Source organism: Crinia signifera, chromosome 3 (genome assembly GCF_055691185.1).
Source record: "Crinia signifera chromosome 3, ASM5569118v1, whole genome shotgun sequence".
Lineage (NCBI taxonomy): Eukaryota > Metazoa > Chordata > Amphibia > Anura > Myobatrachidae > Crinia > Crinia signifera.
The window spans coordinates 18,370,853-18,389,749 of NC_139219.1; the positions used below are offsets into that span (position 1 = coordinate 18,370,853).

The 18,897-nt window shown below is 51.1% G+C and overlaps 1 protein-coding gene across 9 annotated transcripts in view; it reads right to left on the reverse strand.

Annotated features, from left to right (window-relative positions):
• The window catches only part of DNAH8 (dynein axonemal heavy chain 8), a 358,983-nt gene that overhangs the window by 289,089 nt on the left and 50,997 nt on the right, over nt 1-18,897 (reverse strand). For all 9 annotated transcript variants that reach the window (XR_014471558.1, XR_014471559.1, XM_083175420.1 and 6 more), the window contains 3 exons: nt 18,427-18,551; nt 12,782-12,971; nt 5,194-5,357 (listed from right to left, as the gene is read on the reverse strand). Coding sequence is in view for 7 of the 9 variants with exons in the window: in XM_083175420.1 (XP_083031546.1) it covers nt 5,194-5,357; nt 12,782-12,971; nt 18,427-18,551 (479 nt within the window). In the remaining 2 variants the exon portion in view is untranslated. The remainder of the gene's footprint in view (nt 1-5,193; nt 5,358-12,781; nt 12,972-18,426; nt 18,552-18,897) is intronic.

Here is an 18,897-nt window from a genome sequence, read left to right on the forward strand (position 1 = left end):
CCGCGATTAACGGACCCCCGCACCACCCCCTGCGCCCACCCTCCCTTGATTCACGCCCCCCTCCTGCGATTCGCAGCCCCCCCACTACCCCCGCCTCCTGCGATTCATGACCCCTCCCGTGATTCACGGACCCCCGCACCACCCCCCCTTGACTCACGGCACCCCACGCGCCCCTCCCGCAATTCACGGACCTCCGCAACCCCCCCTCCCGCAATTCACTAACCCCGACAACCCCCCTCCCGCAATTTGCGGACCCCCCTTCCCACGATTCAAGCCCCCCCGCGCCCCCGCCCACGATTTGCGGACCCCCGCCCCCTCCCGCTAACCGCGGATCCCCACACACCACCCCGCCTCCCGCAATTTGCAGACCCCCCAGACCCCCTTCCGGCAATTCCACCCCCCAGCGGACCACCGCGGCCCCCGCTCCCGCATTTCACGTACCCCCGTGACAATGGGGGATCCTGTACCACCACAAGCAGGTACCGCCCCTAGGTGGGAAATCCGGCCCTGGCTGCCGCACTTCAGGTTTCCCCACTGCCCTCTGCACCAGCGCCACAACTTTTATCAATGTCTTGCCCACATACCACTATTATACAGCCTCCTGCTCTCATGCACGCTCACTCCCTCCCAGTGGGAGGAGACGCTCACCCACTGCCGGGAGCTGCATACTGTCCCCCACCCTCCTCCAGTTCTAGGGATGCCCATCGACCATCAATGATTTTCAAATAATTGATGGTTTATGGCCGATGTTGAATACTTTTGCCATCAATGTGGGAGGACACTGCCCTGCCTCCTGTTCTCCTGCCCCGTAACTTCCGCCAGTGGAGACCCGCTCACCCTGTGTTGCCCACATTCCCCTATCATGCTTTACCGCCCAGCCTCCTGCTCTCATGCACCCTAACTCCCACCCAGTCGGAGGAGACACTGACTCCTGTATTTCTGTGCTGCCACGCTGGACCCTCACCCACTGGCAGAAGCTGCACAGTGTCCACCACCCTCTTTAGTCCCCCATATGCCCACACACCCCTATCACTACCCAGCTTCCTGCTCTCCTGAACCGTAACTTCCACCACTGGGTAATCGCTGACGCTGTGTTGCCCACATACCCCTATCATGCCTCATATCCCAGCCTCCTGCTCTCATGCACCCTAACTCCCACCCAGTAGGAGGAGACACTGACTCAGGGCCACCGTCCGGTACTCCTGTGCTGCCACGCTGGACCCTCACCCACTGCCAGAAGCTGCAATACAGGGCATCTTTCATACAATTCTAACCATATTTCTCACAATAAAAATGTTCACAAATTAAGGGGCGTAGCCCCTTACGCCGGTGTGAAGAGCGCCCGTAGGGCGCGATGAATCACCTAGTAACTAAATAATTATGGTAAAGATGGTCATGCTGTGACCAACTTTAATGCCCCGCAAGGTGGGACTTGTGGTTCCACAGCACAACCCAATGTTAAATTTAAATGCTATTTTTTTACCACAAAATGATCAGCCCTGAGCCCCGGGCTTCAGCCTGCATGCCCCAGGTACCCCGTCCAGGGCTGACCAGCCAGGGTGTTCATGTGATGGGCTAGAGACCTTGCTTAAAAAGTGTGCCCCGACTGTGGCATGACACTGCTGGTTCCAAAATATGGGGGACCACCAGGACCATTCCAAAAGCCCGATGCTGGTTTCTTAAATATGGGGGACCCCACAATTCCTCACACACACACACCCTGTATTTGGGAAACCAGGGCCGGTTTAACAAACTCAGGGCTGGTTATGCTCCGGGGGTTGGGGACGATGCCACGCCATTTTAATAAAAAAATGTAAAAAATAATGCACACTCCCCTTACTAAAAACAAAATCGCACATTCCCGTTACTAAAAATGTGCACCCTATTACATGTGTAAATGTAATAGGGTGTAGTGTGTAGTGAGTTTTCAAAATGATTTACCTGCATTCATTTTACACAACTTATTTCTGATGATTATTTAGCAATTTACACCGTCACATTTCTTCATCGCTGCTCCATGTTATTTTCTAACAAAAGTGTTACATCGATGTTGATTCAATTCGAACAACGCTAGAGAGAAGCTCCTGGAATATTTCAATTCAGCTATGATAATGCATTCTCCAACCTAAGCGCCCCACTGCGATGCTGTTTCTGCCACGCTAAAGCACAAAACAGTATCGCGGACCCAGTGTTGTCTAATTTCTGATGCACCCCGTGGGGGCTGCGAGCAGAGATTTTTTTTTGTTAGACATAGCAGTGCGTTGAATTCAATAGGTATGGCTGCGTTATTTCATTGAATCGACCATATTGTGGTGTTGTTAATAAACAAATCAAACAAACCAGTGCCTGTAATTCCCCTTTTCCACTGTTGGAAAAGCTCAGATGTGAGAAGATCAGTGTAGGGATGCCCTCTCCTGTGGTAGATGAGCCCCTCCAAACACACAGCAGTCAGGAAAATGGCACACCAGTCCAGGGTTTTCTTGCACTCTAGCCCTGGCTAATTTTATTGTGCATTACAGAAAACAAAACATAAAATTAAATCCTGCCTGTTCCCTCTGTAGTGAGACCCGAGCCAAGCCCTGACGTAGCTTATATCAGCTTCTTACAGGTGCTGACACTAATTAGTCTGCTCTCTGACTGAAGGTCTAAAGACCCAAAATGGTCCTTGTGGGTGGAGCCCTACCTTCCCTATCACATCCACACCCCAGGAACCAGTGGCGTAACTATGGAGGGTGCAGGGGGTGCAGCTGCTATGGGGCCCGGGAGCTTGGGGGGCCCGGGGCCCCAGCAGTCAATCCCCTGCACCCTTTTGTTTTTTTACCTTTGGCTCTCTTAAAGTAGCGCGCACGGGCAGTCACCCGTCACCCGTCACCCGCCCCAGGTCCCGCTGTCGCCAGCAGCAACAGTGTGTGCACTGTTGGCGCACACAATTAAGGGGCTCTCCGACGCTGCTGGGACTAGCCCCAGCGTGAAAACCGGAAGTGCTGCCCTGCTGCTGTTGTGCTCCGTTTCTGGAGACACAGAAACCTAGAGACGCTGCAGTGACACAGACCCAGAGCTCAGCTGCCTGCGCACGAGTGAGCGGAATACCCGGCGCAGAAGAAGAGACCCACTGCCATTGCTGGAGGTACCCAGCAATTTCAACTAAAGGGGGGAGTGAGAAACACAGGGCTATCTGTCCTGAGGGGGGGAAGGTGGGTGGGGGACAGTGCTACCTGCCCTGATGGGGGGAGGGTGGGTGGGGGACAGTGCTACCTGTCCTGATGTAAGGAGGGTGGGTGGGGGACAGTGCTACCTGTCCTGATGGGGGGAGGGTGGGTGAGGGACAGTGCTACCTGTCCTGATGGGGGAGGTTGGGTGAGGGACAGTGATACCTGTCCTGATGGGGGGAGGGTGGGTGAGGGACAGTGCTACCTGTCCTGATGGGGGAGGGTGGGGGAGGGACAGTGCTATCTGTCCTGATGGGGGGAGGGTGGGTGAGGGACAGTGCTACCTGTCCTGATGGGGGGAGGGTGGGTGGGGGACAGTGCTTTCTGTCCTGATGGGGGGAGGGTGGGTGGGGGACAGTGCTACCTGTCCTGATGGGGGGAGGGTGGGTGGGGGAAAGTGCTACCTGTCCTGATAGAAGGGAGGGGACACACAGTGCTAGCTATGCTGATGGCGGCTGGATTAGTAGGAGTATGTCTCAACCCTTTGCATCCCCTATTATGTTACCATCCACTTCTCTTCCCCCTCCACCTCTCTCCTGATCACATCTCTTCTCTTTTTTCTCTACTCCACCCCATCTCCCTTCTTATTTTACTTATCTCCACCTGTTCCCCTCTGTGCCTATCCCCCTGCCCTTCTCTCCACCCTTTCCACTGTATAGCACCTTTCTCCCTCTCCTCCGCCTCTCTCTCTCCCTCATTCTCCCTCTCTAGATGACACCGCTTTTTCTCTCTCGCTCTCCACACACCTCTCTATCACTTCCCCCTCCACCTCACTGACTCCCCCATCTTTCTCCCACAGGACCCCTTATAATTTTCTAACACTCCCCCTCCCCTTCTCTCTCCTCCTTCCCCACTATCTCTCCTCTTTCAATCTCTTCCCTGATCTCTTTCCCCTTCTCTCACTCATCTCTCTCCTCCATCGTTTCTCTGCCGCTAGTGTCTATTTCTTAACACTAACACTTTCACCATGCTTCCCCCTTCTCTCTTTCCTCCCTTTTCCCCTCCTCTCTTGTGCCTCCCCCTTTCTCTCTGACACCATCTCTCTGTCAGCATTCCCTCCTTTTCCATGGAGCCCTCGCTCTCCTCTCTCTTTCCCCTGACCATAAGAGGCATTGTATTGATAATGGTGGGAGGGGGCCCTTTCATAATTTTGCTATGGGGCCCACCGAGATCTAGTTACGCCTCTGCCAGGAACCCTTATCCAGCTTTTCTGAAAAGCCCAAAAGGTCTCAGCAAAGCAACCACAAGCATTTTCCTGTGGATTAAAATACATATGTAGTCCAGAACTGGGACAAACATTTTCCAATTTATCACTTTACAAATGCTTTTATCACAAGGTTTATTGCTGTGATAACTCAAGTCGCCGCTCAGGGTAAAAGGGTCCCCTAGGATAGTTAGAATGTTTCCTTATATGAAACCACCCCATGCTATTTGTGCCCATAGCTTAGAAAGAAATGTATAAATTGGACTGGAAGCTGAGCTGATGGGAAGGGGGCTGGGCTGACAGAGGGCTGTCAGTTGCTAGCTGAGATGGGACAAGCACACTTCCCAGTGTAATCCATGAGGCTCGCTCACATCAGCTCAGCCCCCCATGTGGCATGTCTAATATAATATTTACTAATATAATCTTATCTGTCTGTATTTGTATAAACGAATCCCATAATTAAGGAAAATGGAGTCTATAATATTTCCCGTTTCATCAGTGGTGACCCGACGTTCCTACCTCTCACATCAGATGCCGACTGCATTCTACGCAACTTTCCACAGACACAAGGTGAGAGAAAATCCTTTTTTACATTAATAATATGATGGTGGACTGATGTGGACGGTATGCGACACGATATATCTTATGTGATATTGCTTATTCTTATTCTAAATTGGAAAACTTATGTGTCAACAAGATTAGAAATGTAATGTATAAATGATTGTAATAAGTGTTCACATTCTGCTAGGCAAGACACACATATTGTTGGTGTTATCTCACCTGTTCTATCTGCTTGTACCACACCATTAGTGCCGCCTCACACTTAGCCACCATTTCTGCATCTGCAGCTGCAGCCATCATACCTTGGAAAGACTGCAGTGCGGAGAAGTTAATAAACTCCACTGCTCTCAGCTGGACAGCTTCATCAATGTTCACTTTTGCATCTGATAAAAGTAAGGAGAAAGTGCTACAGATTTTTGGGCAACGTTTGCAACCATTATTATAGACTACATTAAAATAAGCCACATTGGTGCAGATTCAGTGGCACTCGAGCTCATCTAGTAGTGGATGCATCTACTAGCACTGAATGCCTTGTATCTGAGTGAGCGCATCTGCAGGTAATTCTGAGATGTACAAAATGGGTATAAATGGGCACTCACAAGTAAGTGGCACAGTCGCTCATGTAACAGCTTCCACAAACTGTGGCAACTGGATGCTGAGAACACACTGCTGACATATGGGGGTAAATTTACTAAGATGGGAGTTCTACTGAAGATGAGATGTTGCCCATAGCAACCAATCAGATTATATCTATAATCTGATTGGTTGCTATGGGAAACATTCTATCTGCAATAGAACTCCCATCTTAGTAAATTTACCCCATGGTTGCTGCATCTTGAATATGCCGCTATCAGATTAATACACTAACACTACAGTATGTGACCTCATACACGATAATGAGATTTATGTCTTACCTGGTAAATCTCTTTCTTCAAGGACATCAGGGGCCACAGCTTTACAGTGGGTAATAGGAGTGGGAGAGAGCTCCAGCACCCTAGAGGATTAACTTTAACTGCCTCCCAGGCAGCCAGGCTCCTCCCCTCCTATACCCCGCCTCCAGGCCAAGGACCTCAGTTATTTTAACAAGCCATGGCAGGAGACAAGAGAGTAGGAAGAGAAGCACCGCACAGAGACACATTCTGAAACATGTTAGTACCCTCAACAGAGGAATAATATAACCAGTGAAACGTAACTTTAACGTAACGGAAGCAGGTGCGGCAGGGAGGGATCCCTGTGGCCCCTGATGTCCTTGAAGAAAGAGATTTAACAGGTAAGACATAAATCTCATTTTCTCCTTCGGGAGACATCAGGGGCCACAGCTTTATAGTGGGACGTCCTAAAGCAGCAACCTATGGGTGGGGACGCGCCTGTGCCGCAGCCAACACACTCTGGCCGAAGGCCGAGTCCTGGGAGGCAAACGTATCAAAAGCGTAAAAATGCAAGAAAGTAGCAGCTGACGACCATGTCGCAGCTCTGCAAATTTGCTCAGCTGTTGCACCGCCCCTAACAGCCCAAGACGCCCCCACAGACCTAGTGGAATGTGCCCGGATACCAGCCGGAACCGGAAGGGAGGCACCCAGGTATGCCTGCCTGATGACAGAACGAAGCCAGCGGGCAATAGTCTGTTTAGTGGCCGGCCATCCCCTCTTTTGAAAGCCATGCAGCACAAAGAGAGAATCCGACTTGCGAAAAGACTGAGAGCGGCGCACATACATACGCAACGCCTGGACAACATCCAAGGAGGACTGATCCAGAGACGCATCTGACCCCTGAAAGGCCGGAACCACGATTTCCTGGTTAACGTGGAAACTGGACACCACCTTTGGTAAGTGAGAAGGGACGGTACGAAGAACCGCCCGGTCATCATGTAAGACCAGTAAAGGGGACTTACAAGACAGGGCAGGCAGATCGGACACCCTCCGAGCTGATGCTATTGCCAATAAGAAAACCGTTTTCCAGGTGAGCCAACACAGGTCCACTGACCGCAAAGGCTCAAATTGTGGTTTCTGAAGCGCAGATAGCACAAGTGAAAGGTCCCAAGGAGCAACCGGGGGAACAAAGGGAGGCTGGATGTGCAAAACACCCTGCAGGAATGTGCGGACATCCCGCAAAAGTGCTAATCTTCGGCGAAACAAGATGGACAAAGCCGAGACTTGAACCTTCAAGGTAGATAAGCTCAATCCAGCCTCCAGGCCCTTCTGTAAGAAAGATAGAATCGGAGTCAGGAGGTAAGTTTTAGGATTGAAATGGCGAGTTCTACACCAAATAAAGTAGGCCCTCCAAACACGATGATAAGCCCTCGCCGAGGAAGCCTTCCTCGCTCTAAGCATGGTGGAGATTACTCACGCATTAAAACCCCTGGCCCTCAAAAGGGAGGTCTCAATAGCCACCCCGTCAAAGCCAGGCGCCTCAGATCTGGATGCAGACACGGACCCTGAGAGAGAAGGTCCGGGCGCAGTGGAAGACGAATCGGGGGGCCACTGACAGAGCCTGAAGATCTGAGAACCAGACTCGTCTGGGCCAATGCGGGGCCACCAGGTTCAATGTGCACCCCTCCGCCTTCAGCTTGCGAATCAGTCGCAAGAGGAGTGAGAATGGTGGGAAGGCATACATCGGCCTGAACGGCCATGGAGCGAACAGGGCGTCCACCAAGATGGCGGCCGGGTCGCGAGCCCTGGATCCGTAAAGGGGGACCTTGATGTTGTGTTGAGAGGCCATCAAGTCCACTTCGGGTAAACCCCACCGAAGTACCAGCATCTGGAACACCTCCTGATGGAGGGACCATTCGCCGGCATTCATTGTTTGACGGCTTAGGAAGTCCGCTTCCCAATTCTGGACTCCTGGGATAAAGACCGCTGATAGAGCCGGAATCTTTTTCTCCGCCCACTGAAAGATGCGGGATGCTTCCACCATTGCTGCCCGGCTGCGGGTGCCACCCTGGTGGTTGATATAAGCCACCGTGGTCGCATTGTCCGACTGGACCTGCACCAGACAACCCTCAGCCAGGGTTCCGCCAGGCAAAGAGCTCGGAAGACCGCCCTCAGTTCGAGGACGTTGATTTGAAGCTTGGCCTCCGATGTAGACCAAAGGCCTTGGAATGATCTCTGGCAAGTGACCGCTCCCCAACTGCGGAGACTGGCATCCGTGGTGAGGAGGGTCCATTGGTGGATCCAGAATGGCCGTCCCATCGTGAGGTTCTGGTCTAGGAGCCACCAGGAGAGAGAGAGAGACGGACTGTCGGCGATAAGGTTATCACCTGAGATCGGAGAGAAAGATAGGACCTTACCACTTGGAGAGGATCTCCTTCTGAAAGGGGCGGGAATGGAACTGGGCATATTCCGCCATGTCGAAGGCCGACACCATGGAACCCAGTACCTTCATGCAAGCATGCATGGACACCCGTCGGGGATAGAGGAGCCGACGAATTTGGGACTGCAGAGTCCGACGACGGTCCTCCGGCAGGTAGATCCTCTGATGGATGGTGTCCAACCTGGCCCCCAGGTGAACCATCGACTGGGCCTGAAATCAGTGAGGACTTGTCCAAATTGATGATCCAGCCGTGTCGTTCCAGGAGCTGTATCACCACAGTCAGGTGGTCCCGGAGAAGGTCTGCAGAATGCGCGAGAATCAACAGGTCGTCCAGATATGGGAGTATCTGGATACCCTGGCTGTGCAGACTGCTGCCCATTACTGCCATCACCTTTGTGAACACACGGGGGGCAGTGGATAGACCAAATGGTAGGGCCCTGAACTGGAAATGCTGGTCCAGGATGGCAAAGCGCAGGAACCGCTGATGTTCCGGACGGATGGGGATGTGTAAGTATGCATTCTGTATGTCCAAGGATGCCATGAAGTCCCCTGGCTGGAGGGCCAGGACAATGGAGCGTAGGGTCTCCATCCTGAACTTTGGGACACGTACAAACTTGTTTAGCTTCTTTAAGTTGAGTATGGGCCTGTAGGAACCGTTTGGTTTCCTGACCAGGAAGAGGTTGGCGTAAAACCCGAACCCCTTTGGGCCAAGGGAACGGGTATGATGACTCCTGTTTGAAGCAAACGATGAACTGCTTGTTCTAACACTTTGCGCTTTTCCAGGTCTGATGGTAGACTCATGGAAAAGAACGATGTCGGTGGGCGATGCCAAAAAGTTAAGGAGTAGCCCTGAGAGACCACCTCCTGAACCCAAGCGTCTGTGGTGGATTCCAGCCAGATGGGAGAAAACCCCAACAGACGACCGCCCACCTGGGATCCCCCAGGTGGGGGCCCACCCCGTCATGCGGCGGGCTTGTCCGCAGGCTTGGGGTCAGGGCGTCTGGTGGCCCAGGGACGCTTGCCTCTAGGATGGGAGGATCTGCCCCCCTGGGAAGATCTGGAGGAGAAGGCCTGTCCCCTACCACGACCCTGGAACCGAAAGGACTGAAAAGCCGGCCGGGGCCGTGTAGTCGGGGTGGATGGTAGAAAGGCAGTTTTTGAAGCTGCCACCGTAGCGACCATCTTATCCAGCTCGGGACCGAATAAGAGGGAACCGTCGAACGGAAGAGCTTCCAAGGCCTTCTTAGAGTCAGTATCAGCCTTCCAGGAACGCAGCCAAAGTGATCTGCGGGCAGCCACTTCTGAAGCTGACACCCTGGAGGAGAGAGTAGCGGAATCAAGAGCTGCCTCGCCTAAGTAGAGGGAAGCCTGATGTATCAACTCTAAAGTCGGCAGTAGAGTTTCTGCTGAGGCCCCCTAAGACACCCCTGCTGTGAGGACAGCAGTCCATTTAGTTAGGGCCATAGCCACCTAGGCTGACGCCAGGGCAGGCCTGCCCACTGCCCCTGCTGTGGTGTAAATAAGCTTCAGGAAGTTTTCTAACTTCCTATCCGCCTGGTCCTTAAGAGACGCTGTAGGGATTGGCAACAGAGAGGCTTTTACCAGTTTTGCCACATGAGCGTCTACCCTGGGGGCTGTCTCCCAGGGGGTCCTGTCCTCCTGGGGGAGAGGATAGAGGGAGGAGAAACGTTTGTGAATGACAAACCTCCTATCAGGGACCTCCCAAGCCTCCCTAATGACCATGTCTAGATTATCCGACTTGGGAAATAGACTTAAGGAGCGTTTAGGGCGCTTAAATATAGGGCCCGACTCCGCAGGCGGATCAGCGTGGTCGTCTATTAGAAGGACCTTCTTAACCGCTGTAAGAAGGCCTGGCACATCAAGGCGAGACGGGGATCCTCTCTATGAGACGGGGGGTCCTCTCTAACACAGGCGTTTCCTACGTCAACAGCGACGTCAATGGCGTCATCGACGGCCTCCTCCACATAGTCATCATCATCATCCTGATCGTCTTGCTCCTCCTCCTCCTCAGCATCATCTGAATCATGCATGAGGAGGGGCCGGAGTGCCGCCGGTCTTTTAACTAAAGACCTGCGTCTATCTGCGGGCAATGAACCCTCCCCCTGGGCATCCAATGCTGGGGGGGCTGCACCCGCCGCCGATGAGGACGGCACGGGCTGCCGGGGCAGTGCAGCTGAGACTTTATCCACTAGCTGCACCATCATCTGCACAAGGGATGAGGCCCAAGCAGGCTCCTGAGAGGAGGCCGTAGGCGTGGGCAGCGCCTGCGCATTGTAGCAGCTTGCGCATAGGCCGTCCTGTACATAGTCCAGGGGAGATAGGCCCGCATTACAGGCTGTGCATGACAGCAATGCTGGGGCCTCCCTCTTCTTGGACTTTCCCTTGTTGGGCATAATTACTGTAAGTACAGGAGGGCTAGTTACAAAGTGACACCAAATATACTGCAGCAGCTATTGGGTTAATAAGTACACATATACAGCAAGCATACATAGGCATACAATGCAATTACAAGGCAAATGGCACTAGGCTCTTGCAGCAGCTATGGCTGACTGGAGCACTCAGTAACTGTGACCTGTGTCCTGCAGGAGAGGTACAGGGGGGACTTGCCCAAGCCTCCTGGCAGTGAAAGAGTGGAACCCCGGGTGGCAATGGAGCTTCTCCGTGTCCCTCCTCACGTGCAGCCAGGCAGACAGGAAAGGGATGTCAGTGGCGGGAACTCTCTGTGCGCCAAGCACAGTTCCCTGCCTACTGTCCCCGGGGGAGGGGCTGATGTGGGGGGAGCCACCTCCCCCTGCTAGCAAATGACCCCCCAGGGAAGATGTCCTCCTGCAGCGCCGGTAAAATGGCGGGGATCCGGCGCGCACCGGGCGGCCCCGCATACCAGCGCTGCTGCCCACAAACTAATATCCCTGGTGGTCCAGCGGGACGGGCGGCGAGCCGGCCGACCACTTGCTAGCACAGCCGGCGGTCACCCTTGCCGGCTGTGACAGCCACATCTGTGCGCCTCGCTGAGCTATCTTCGCACACGCTCCCGGCGGGGCGAGTGTTTTACTCACAGTGCGTCCCGTTGTCTTCTGAAGGGGTCGCCTGTGGTTCCCGGTGTCCGGCTGTGGCTGAAGGCTCCCCAGTGCCCGGGGGCCGCTGCAGGTCCCCACCCGTGGATGGCGATGCAGCGCCGGACCCGGGTGATGGAGTCAGCAGTGCAGGGGTCTGCTCAGACCCCCAGCGCTGCTGCTCTGACACTTACTGAAAGTGAAAAATAAATAAATAAAGTTATGGCTGCTAATATAACAGCCCCTCTTTTGGGTGCATCTGGCTCCTGCCAGCACCCTAGAAAAAATGAGGTCCTTGGCCTGGAGGCGGGGTATAGGAGGGGAGGAGCCTGGCTGCCTGGGAGGCAGTTAAAGTTAATCCTCTAGGGTGCTGGAGCTCTCCCACTCCTACTACCCACTGTAAAGCTGTGGCCCCTGATGTCTCCCAAAGGAGAAACATTAATATCACTAGCGCTTACTAAGAAGTTATTTTATCTGTTGAGAAAACATTTTGGGAATATATCATTCAGAGAGACTTATGTGAAATTGTTTCCTTTAAAATTCCAAATACCATTTCCACACTCAGCTGCCAATATGAGCCTGCACAGTCCGGACTAGTATACCATGCTGCAACTGTGCTTAACCTGCATAAGACATCATCCATCCTTATTATCGGCCGACTGCAGCCAGGCACCGATACTTTCAGGTTCTCCATGTATGAATTCTGTGGCCCTATACTGTACTGGGCATTGTATTGTAACGGCTCTAGCCTAACTATGTCTATATCTGTTTCAAGCTGTTATCCTAATATGTGCTTGTAACTCTATGTATGTACCTTCCTTTCAGAACCAAATACAAGGTCCATAATAATGTGTTTGAATAGGGAAAGGCCCAGTATTGATTCCTGGTCTATCATTTAGCTCATAATCTATATATATATATATATGTCTAGTGTCCATTTGTGTCTCCGAAACACTGCCATCTGTTGGCACCGAGTACAACTAGATGTCTTTTGCTCTCACACATGCACAAACACAGAGGCAATCACAAGGTAACAGACTAGCTTTCGAAGCATTTGCTTTGAGTGGGCTTACCAGTTCTAAATATGTGCCATTTATACATAACAATTATCTGCTAGACTACAAGCAATTCCCTATGTACAGAAAGTATCCTTTTCCCAGAGACCTAGGGCCCAATTCAGGCTGCCGCCCTGCTCCAGTGAAATCCTGCCTTGTTATTTAATGTGCTCGCTATGGGCCGTACAGTTTACATGCGTAGTGAATTTATAATCAGCCGCTGTGTGATCAGGTCTGAATGGGGCCCTTAGTACTCTCATCTATCAGATATGTGTCAGACCAGTTATATCCATTTCTTTCACTATACATGTACAACAAAAGACAGGTAAACATTTGCTAATCAAATACATGACAGTACAGTACACTTACCAGCTAGAAAAGACAAGAAATGAACAATTGACTGTTTGAATCTTTGCTTCTCGCTCTCTCCATGTCTGCTCTGGTTTATAAGTCCCCAGTTGTTTGTAGCATTAATAGCTGGCAGAAAGATTCTAGACAGCAATTCACTGGTTCCAGTAAAAAGTCCGTCTGTGGCATCTAATGTTGAGAAGAATATTTCCTAAGATAAAATAATGAATTAGAATCTGAATAACAAAACACATAATACACATACATTGTAACATCACAGGCATATACGTACACAATTGGGGCAGATGTAATAAGCCTTAACAAGAGATAAATGCAAGGGTGATAAGGAGAGATAAACATCCAGCCAATCACCTGCTAACTGCCATGTTACAGGCTGTGTTTGGAAAAAGTCAGTAAGGAGCTGATTGGCTGGACATTTATCTCTCTTTGGGGCCAGGGCCGGCGACAGGGGGGGTCAAGAGGGATGGGCCCCGGCGATCTGAGGGCCCCAGAGCCCGGCTGGGGCCCGTCTGTGTGTTACCCCGTTGGTGTATGCTGGCTGAGCTCACTGCTTTTTTCCTCTGTGTGCCGCTGCGCTGGGCCTCTCCCTGTCGTCGGCTGCCTGCGCAACGGTATTTGACACTTACAGTGTCCGCCGTGTCTGCGTCCAGATCGCAGCTGCTCAGTGCCCTCCGTCCCCAAGTCTCAGTCTCCTGTCACCGGCTGTAGGCTGCAAGGTGCCGCAGCATGCCAGTGATTGACAGGTGAGGTCCGCCGTCCAGGTCACAGACAGCCGCTCAGCACTCGGAGGCTGAGCCTGAGTCGGCTGTCTCCTGGCTGCACTGCGCACAGTAAGGATCTTACTGCGCATGTGCAATCTGTGTTCCGCATATTGTGGCTGCTTTTGGAGTCTGCTGCTGACTGCTGTGCCTGTGGTCCTGCAGAGATTCCACTGACTCAACTACACAGTTGGAGTAGACTGAAGTGTGAAAGCCCCCCCCCCCCCCCCACCCGATCCTCAATGGTATAGGTAAGGACTAAGGAGGGAAGGACTGGGAGCTGCCTGGAGCTCATTTCAGAGAAAGCCAGGCATGGCCGCAGGGCCGTCCACACATGAGCTTGAAGGGCAGTTGCCCTAGGGCCCCAAAATGTTAAGGTCCCAAAAGCCTGCCACCCCCGTTGGCCCAATGATTGCAGTAATTATAGACCCCCCCACTACTGTACTGCCGACACCTCCACATGTCAGGTCCCAGTGGCATGGCACACCAATGACTCAGGTGCCGCCTCTGCCACCACGATGCCCCACACGGCGCCCACACAGCATTACTGGGAGTGGGGGCGAGGGCCCCAGAGATATCAGTGTAAAGGGCCCCAAGGTTTCTGTTGCCGGCCTTGTTTGGGGCAGATGTATCAATCTGCCCCTAATGTTTTTTAAATAACGGGTGCCCGCTTCTCCAGCATAACATGGTGAAGCGGGCACCCGTTATGGGCAGATGTATCACCCCCTCCAAGCCGATAAGGAGAGCCGTTATACCCAGCGTAAACGGCCCTCCTTATCGGCTCCCCCGGCGTCCAGCGTATGCGCACTCTTCATCTATCCCCCGGCCAACTCTAATGGGCATGCGCAAGATCTCGTTATTACCGTGAGATATCACGCACAGTTAATACATCGCCCTGGCCACTAATCACTGGGGGGATCACAGGGGACAGCCCCGCCGAGCGTAACAGAGGGCTGTCACTAGCACACGTTAGGTAAATCCTAGAGGCTGAACCGGGGAAAGAACCGGAGGCTGAATATGCAAAACACCTAGTAAAAAGGTACGGACAGTAGACAACGCTGCTATACATCTCCAGAAGAGGACTGAGAGTGCTGATACCTGAACCTTCAGAGAATCACAACTCAAACCAAAGTCTAAACCTTGGAAAAAAGCCAATATTCTAGAAAGTCGGTAAATTCGAGGGATGTAGCAATGCGCTAACACCACTGAAAATGCTTTTGGTAGAGGAAGGCTTACAAGCTGCCAGCAGTGTGGTAACCATTGTAGAGGAGAAGCCTTGAGACCTCATGACCGACCTTTCAACAGCCACCCCATCAAATGGAGCTTTGCCCAAGAGAGGATGGACGACTTTTTCTGCCGCCTTCCTGGTTTACATATGCAACAGCGGTCGCATTGTCTGTCTGTATCTTGACTGGCTGACCCCGAAGTGTCTCAGCCAGACTTAGTGTCTGGGTGCGCCACACTCCCCTGGGATCTCCAAGGCTGCCGCCATTAAGCCCTGTTAAGCGGAGAAAAGCCCTGGTTATATAGCGGGGACCACAGAAACAACTGGGCCACGCTGCCAGGCCAGGGGGATGCTTTCAGACCCCAGCGGTTTCAGCCACTAACAATGGGTCCCTGCAAGCGGAGACCGGCTTACCTGCTCCTGCACCTGGCCGCGGCTCCCTCCAAGTGCCGGGAGGTGGTCAGTGATTGCGGCCAACAGGTCCGTTCACCATCCACCGGGTGAGAGTGAAGGTGCTGTCAGCAGGGCTGACAGCACAGAAGTTAAAAATAGAAGAAAAAAAATCTAGGGGCAGAAACAGCCCCCTCCTTGAAAAGGCATCTTGATACCTCAAAAAAAACTGGTCATTGAGGACAGGGAGAAGAATGATGGAGGAGGAGCCACGGGCTGCACTTCCCTACAGAATTGATCTCCTTGGTGACAGGGTCTTCCAGTCCACAGCATACCCAATGTGCCAGCATCCACCATAGGCTGATAGGAAAAATCAGTGTATTCAGATGCAAACAAACATTTTCTGCAGGTGTGCGCCCAAGTCACCTAACACAAATAGCATACATATATACACACGCAAACAAACAAGGCTTGTGTGCATCTGAGTCCCCTAGGCAAATCATTTAATAAAACTAGAAACCAATGTGTTACAGCAATAATCCCATAGCCTTACATTGATACATGAGCATAGGCCGCTATTCCCATGTATCAAGCTTCAAAAAGTGATAAACAACCAGTCTGTCATTTTTAAACTCAGCCTGTAATGTGACAGGTAGGAGCTGATTGGCTGGCTGTTTATTACTCTCCATTTTATCACTTTTTGAAGCTTGATACATCTGTCTCTCTATGTTTTTATTCTCACATTCATATTTTTAAGAAACTTACATATAATAGAAGTATGCACACACAAAAACCTATTTCCATAAACTTTCAAAGCATAACAATGAAGGACAGCGCAAGGTGACGCAACTAGGTGCACAGCATGGCGTATAGCGATACCAGTGAATGCAATACCAGCGGTCATCCACCAGATGTCCAATTTAATACTATAGTGAAAGAATTACCATTGAGTGTGCGTGAAGACTCCATTGAAATACACTATAGTGCAAGAACTACTCTACTGTCCAGTACTGTAAATAAAAAAAATTCTCAGAAAATGCTACTGCATAGGTTATGCAATTATTGTATATGGGCATTTCTGTATGTGCGTCTCATTTCCCTATTTAAAACACATAGGGCGAGAATACAGTCAACGTACTGTCCATAGCAGGCCAGACTCGAGCACCGAGCGTGTTAACAAAATGGCTACCGAGCATGAACCAGGGTTTTGTGGAAGCCCACATCTTTGACATGAGCCACGACCACTGAGCTCACAAAGGAGGGAGGAGCTTTGTCCCCAAGGCGGAAAAACCGGGTCAGGATGCTCAGAAACAAACAGCCAGGCCCACTGGTGCTGCCTCAAGCGCCGACGGTGTAAGCCGCAGTACTGGGTGTTCATTTATTTGTTTTTTGCTAATTTATGTATTGTTAGGTGTTGAGGAAGCCTTGTAAGACTGCATGTTCTGGGTGATATGCGGGTGGGGCACTTGTGTAGTATCACGGCGCCCGTCGCATTGCATACCACTAATTAAGGTATGCGATGGCATGCGATGGACCCGATTTGAGGCTTTTCCCGGGAAGAGTGTACAATAATATCGCGTCGCATCGCATGCCATTCTAATGGCATGCGATGCGACGCGATTTCAATGTTAAATGCCCAGGCAGACCCGATTTTTTATTGTATCCCCACCCTGATGGGTAATAAGTATGTTAAAATGCCCCCCCCCCCCCCCCCCCCCCATTGTTAACACCACCACACTATCAACGCCAACCCGAAGCGTGGCAAGTGCAGCGAGGGCCGCGAGGGGCGGCAGTACGCGTCCTCCGACCTTTTCATACCCCCACTATCCACGTCGGCGTGGAGTTGACTTTATATAGTGTGGCGAGCGCAGCGAGCCACCGAGCCCGAAGCGTGTCAAGCGCACGCGTAATACTTGTGAAGTAATGCGTGTCCCCTCGCCATGCTTCGGGCTTGGTGGCTCGCCACACTATATAAAATCAACTCCACGCCGACGTGGATAGTGGGGGCATGAAAAGGTCAGAGGACGCGTAACGCCGCCCCTCACGGGCTCGCTACGCTCGCCACGCTTCGGGTTGGCGTTGATAGTGGGGTGGTGTTAACAATGGGGGGGCATTTAACATTGTCAGTACCCATCAGGGTGGGTGTACAATGTAAAATCGGGTCTGGGTGCGTGTACAATTTAAAATCGGGTATAATCGCGTCTCATTGCATCGCATGCGATCATATGGCATGCGATGCAACACGATTTTTTGGGTTGTACGATGGCATGCGATGGAAATGAGGGCGCCGTGATAATACACAAGTACCGCGGGTGGTGAGCAGAGCGCAAATATATATATATATATATATACCATACCCATAGAAGGCTCATACAGTACATCTTCCTGCACACTGCTATGGGGCTGTGAGGTAAAGTAAAATGTAGGAACAATGTAGGGTGAAGTCGCCAGCATTCAAATCTGCCAAATTTCCTAAACATAGCATTTAATAGAATTGTCTAGAACAGTGGTTCTCGACCACAGTCCTCAAGTACCCAAAACAGTTAATTTTTCTAGGTCAATCAGCAGGTGCTCATTATACTCATTACGCACTGACACATTTTAAAAGATCCACAGGTGAAGCTAATTATTTCACTTGCAATTCTGCGTGGAGACATTGAAAATGTGAACTGTTGGATGTACTTGAGGTTGAGAGCCACTGATCTAGAATGCTTTACACATGATCCTTTTATGAACTGTACTATTGCTAAACACTAAGGTTGGTGGATTATGTGCAATGTATAAACTTAAGCTGTGAACACATGGTGCAATTTGGTCGCTGAGTGATTTTGGCTTAAAATCCGTCAGCAATATATTGCTCAGTGTACTGGCAATAACTCTCAGCATTATATTGCTCAGCGTACTGTTTTCATCAGCGACCAGCGATTTTGGCTGAAAATTGCAAGCTATTCTGTCTCATTCTGTCTGTAACTCATTTTGACTAAAAATCGCTGGTTGCTGCTACACAGTGCATTGTGCACCAGCGACCAACAATTGTTAGCAATAATCGGAGGAGCATTCTCCTGTGACCAACGACCATGAAGGTCTGGCCGCGGAAGTGCGCTCCTGGTGATTTATCTCCCACAGCACATGAAATCACTGGCAATATGGTCGCTCAGCGACCATATTGCCAGCGATATATGCTGAAACCGCCACCGTGTGTACACAGCTTTAGAAACCTAGATATTATCGGATGTAATTTATCAGAGTATATAATTAGAGAATCTTCTTACCTCCTGTATGTTTTCAGCTGTTATCACTTTATCATTTTCAGGTCTAATAAAAAATAAGCAAAGCCCTTTAAACATTTTATCTGTGTTTCCCAAAATCAGTCTGAACATTTTTGCAGCTCCAGGATCTGGAAAAAAAATACAAAAAAATCTAATAACAATAATAATTATAATAATAATAATACATGGTTAGTTTTTAAGGCGCACAATACAAATATAAAATTAAGTGACAGAAGTAATGGAAGTAACAATTGAAGAACTGGGAACACACTGTAGACAGTGGCCATGATTCAGACCTGCTCGCTGGGTTGCGAGTGTTCGGAGCCCAGCGAGCAGGTAAATGTCGCCCTGCCAAACTCCCCAGCCAACAGCCCCTGTGCAGGGCTGTGAAAGTGTTCAGTGCACACAGTGGGAAAATCACATCAGGGGCTGGAGGATTTAATTGACAAGGTCAAAATAACCCTAACAGTACAG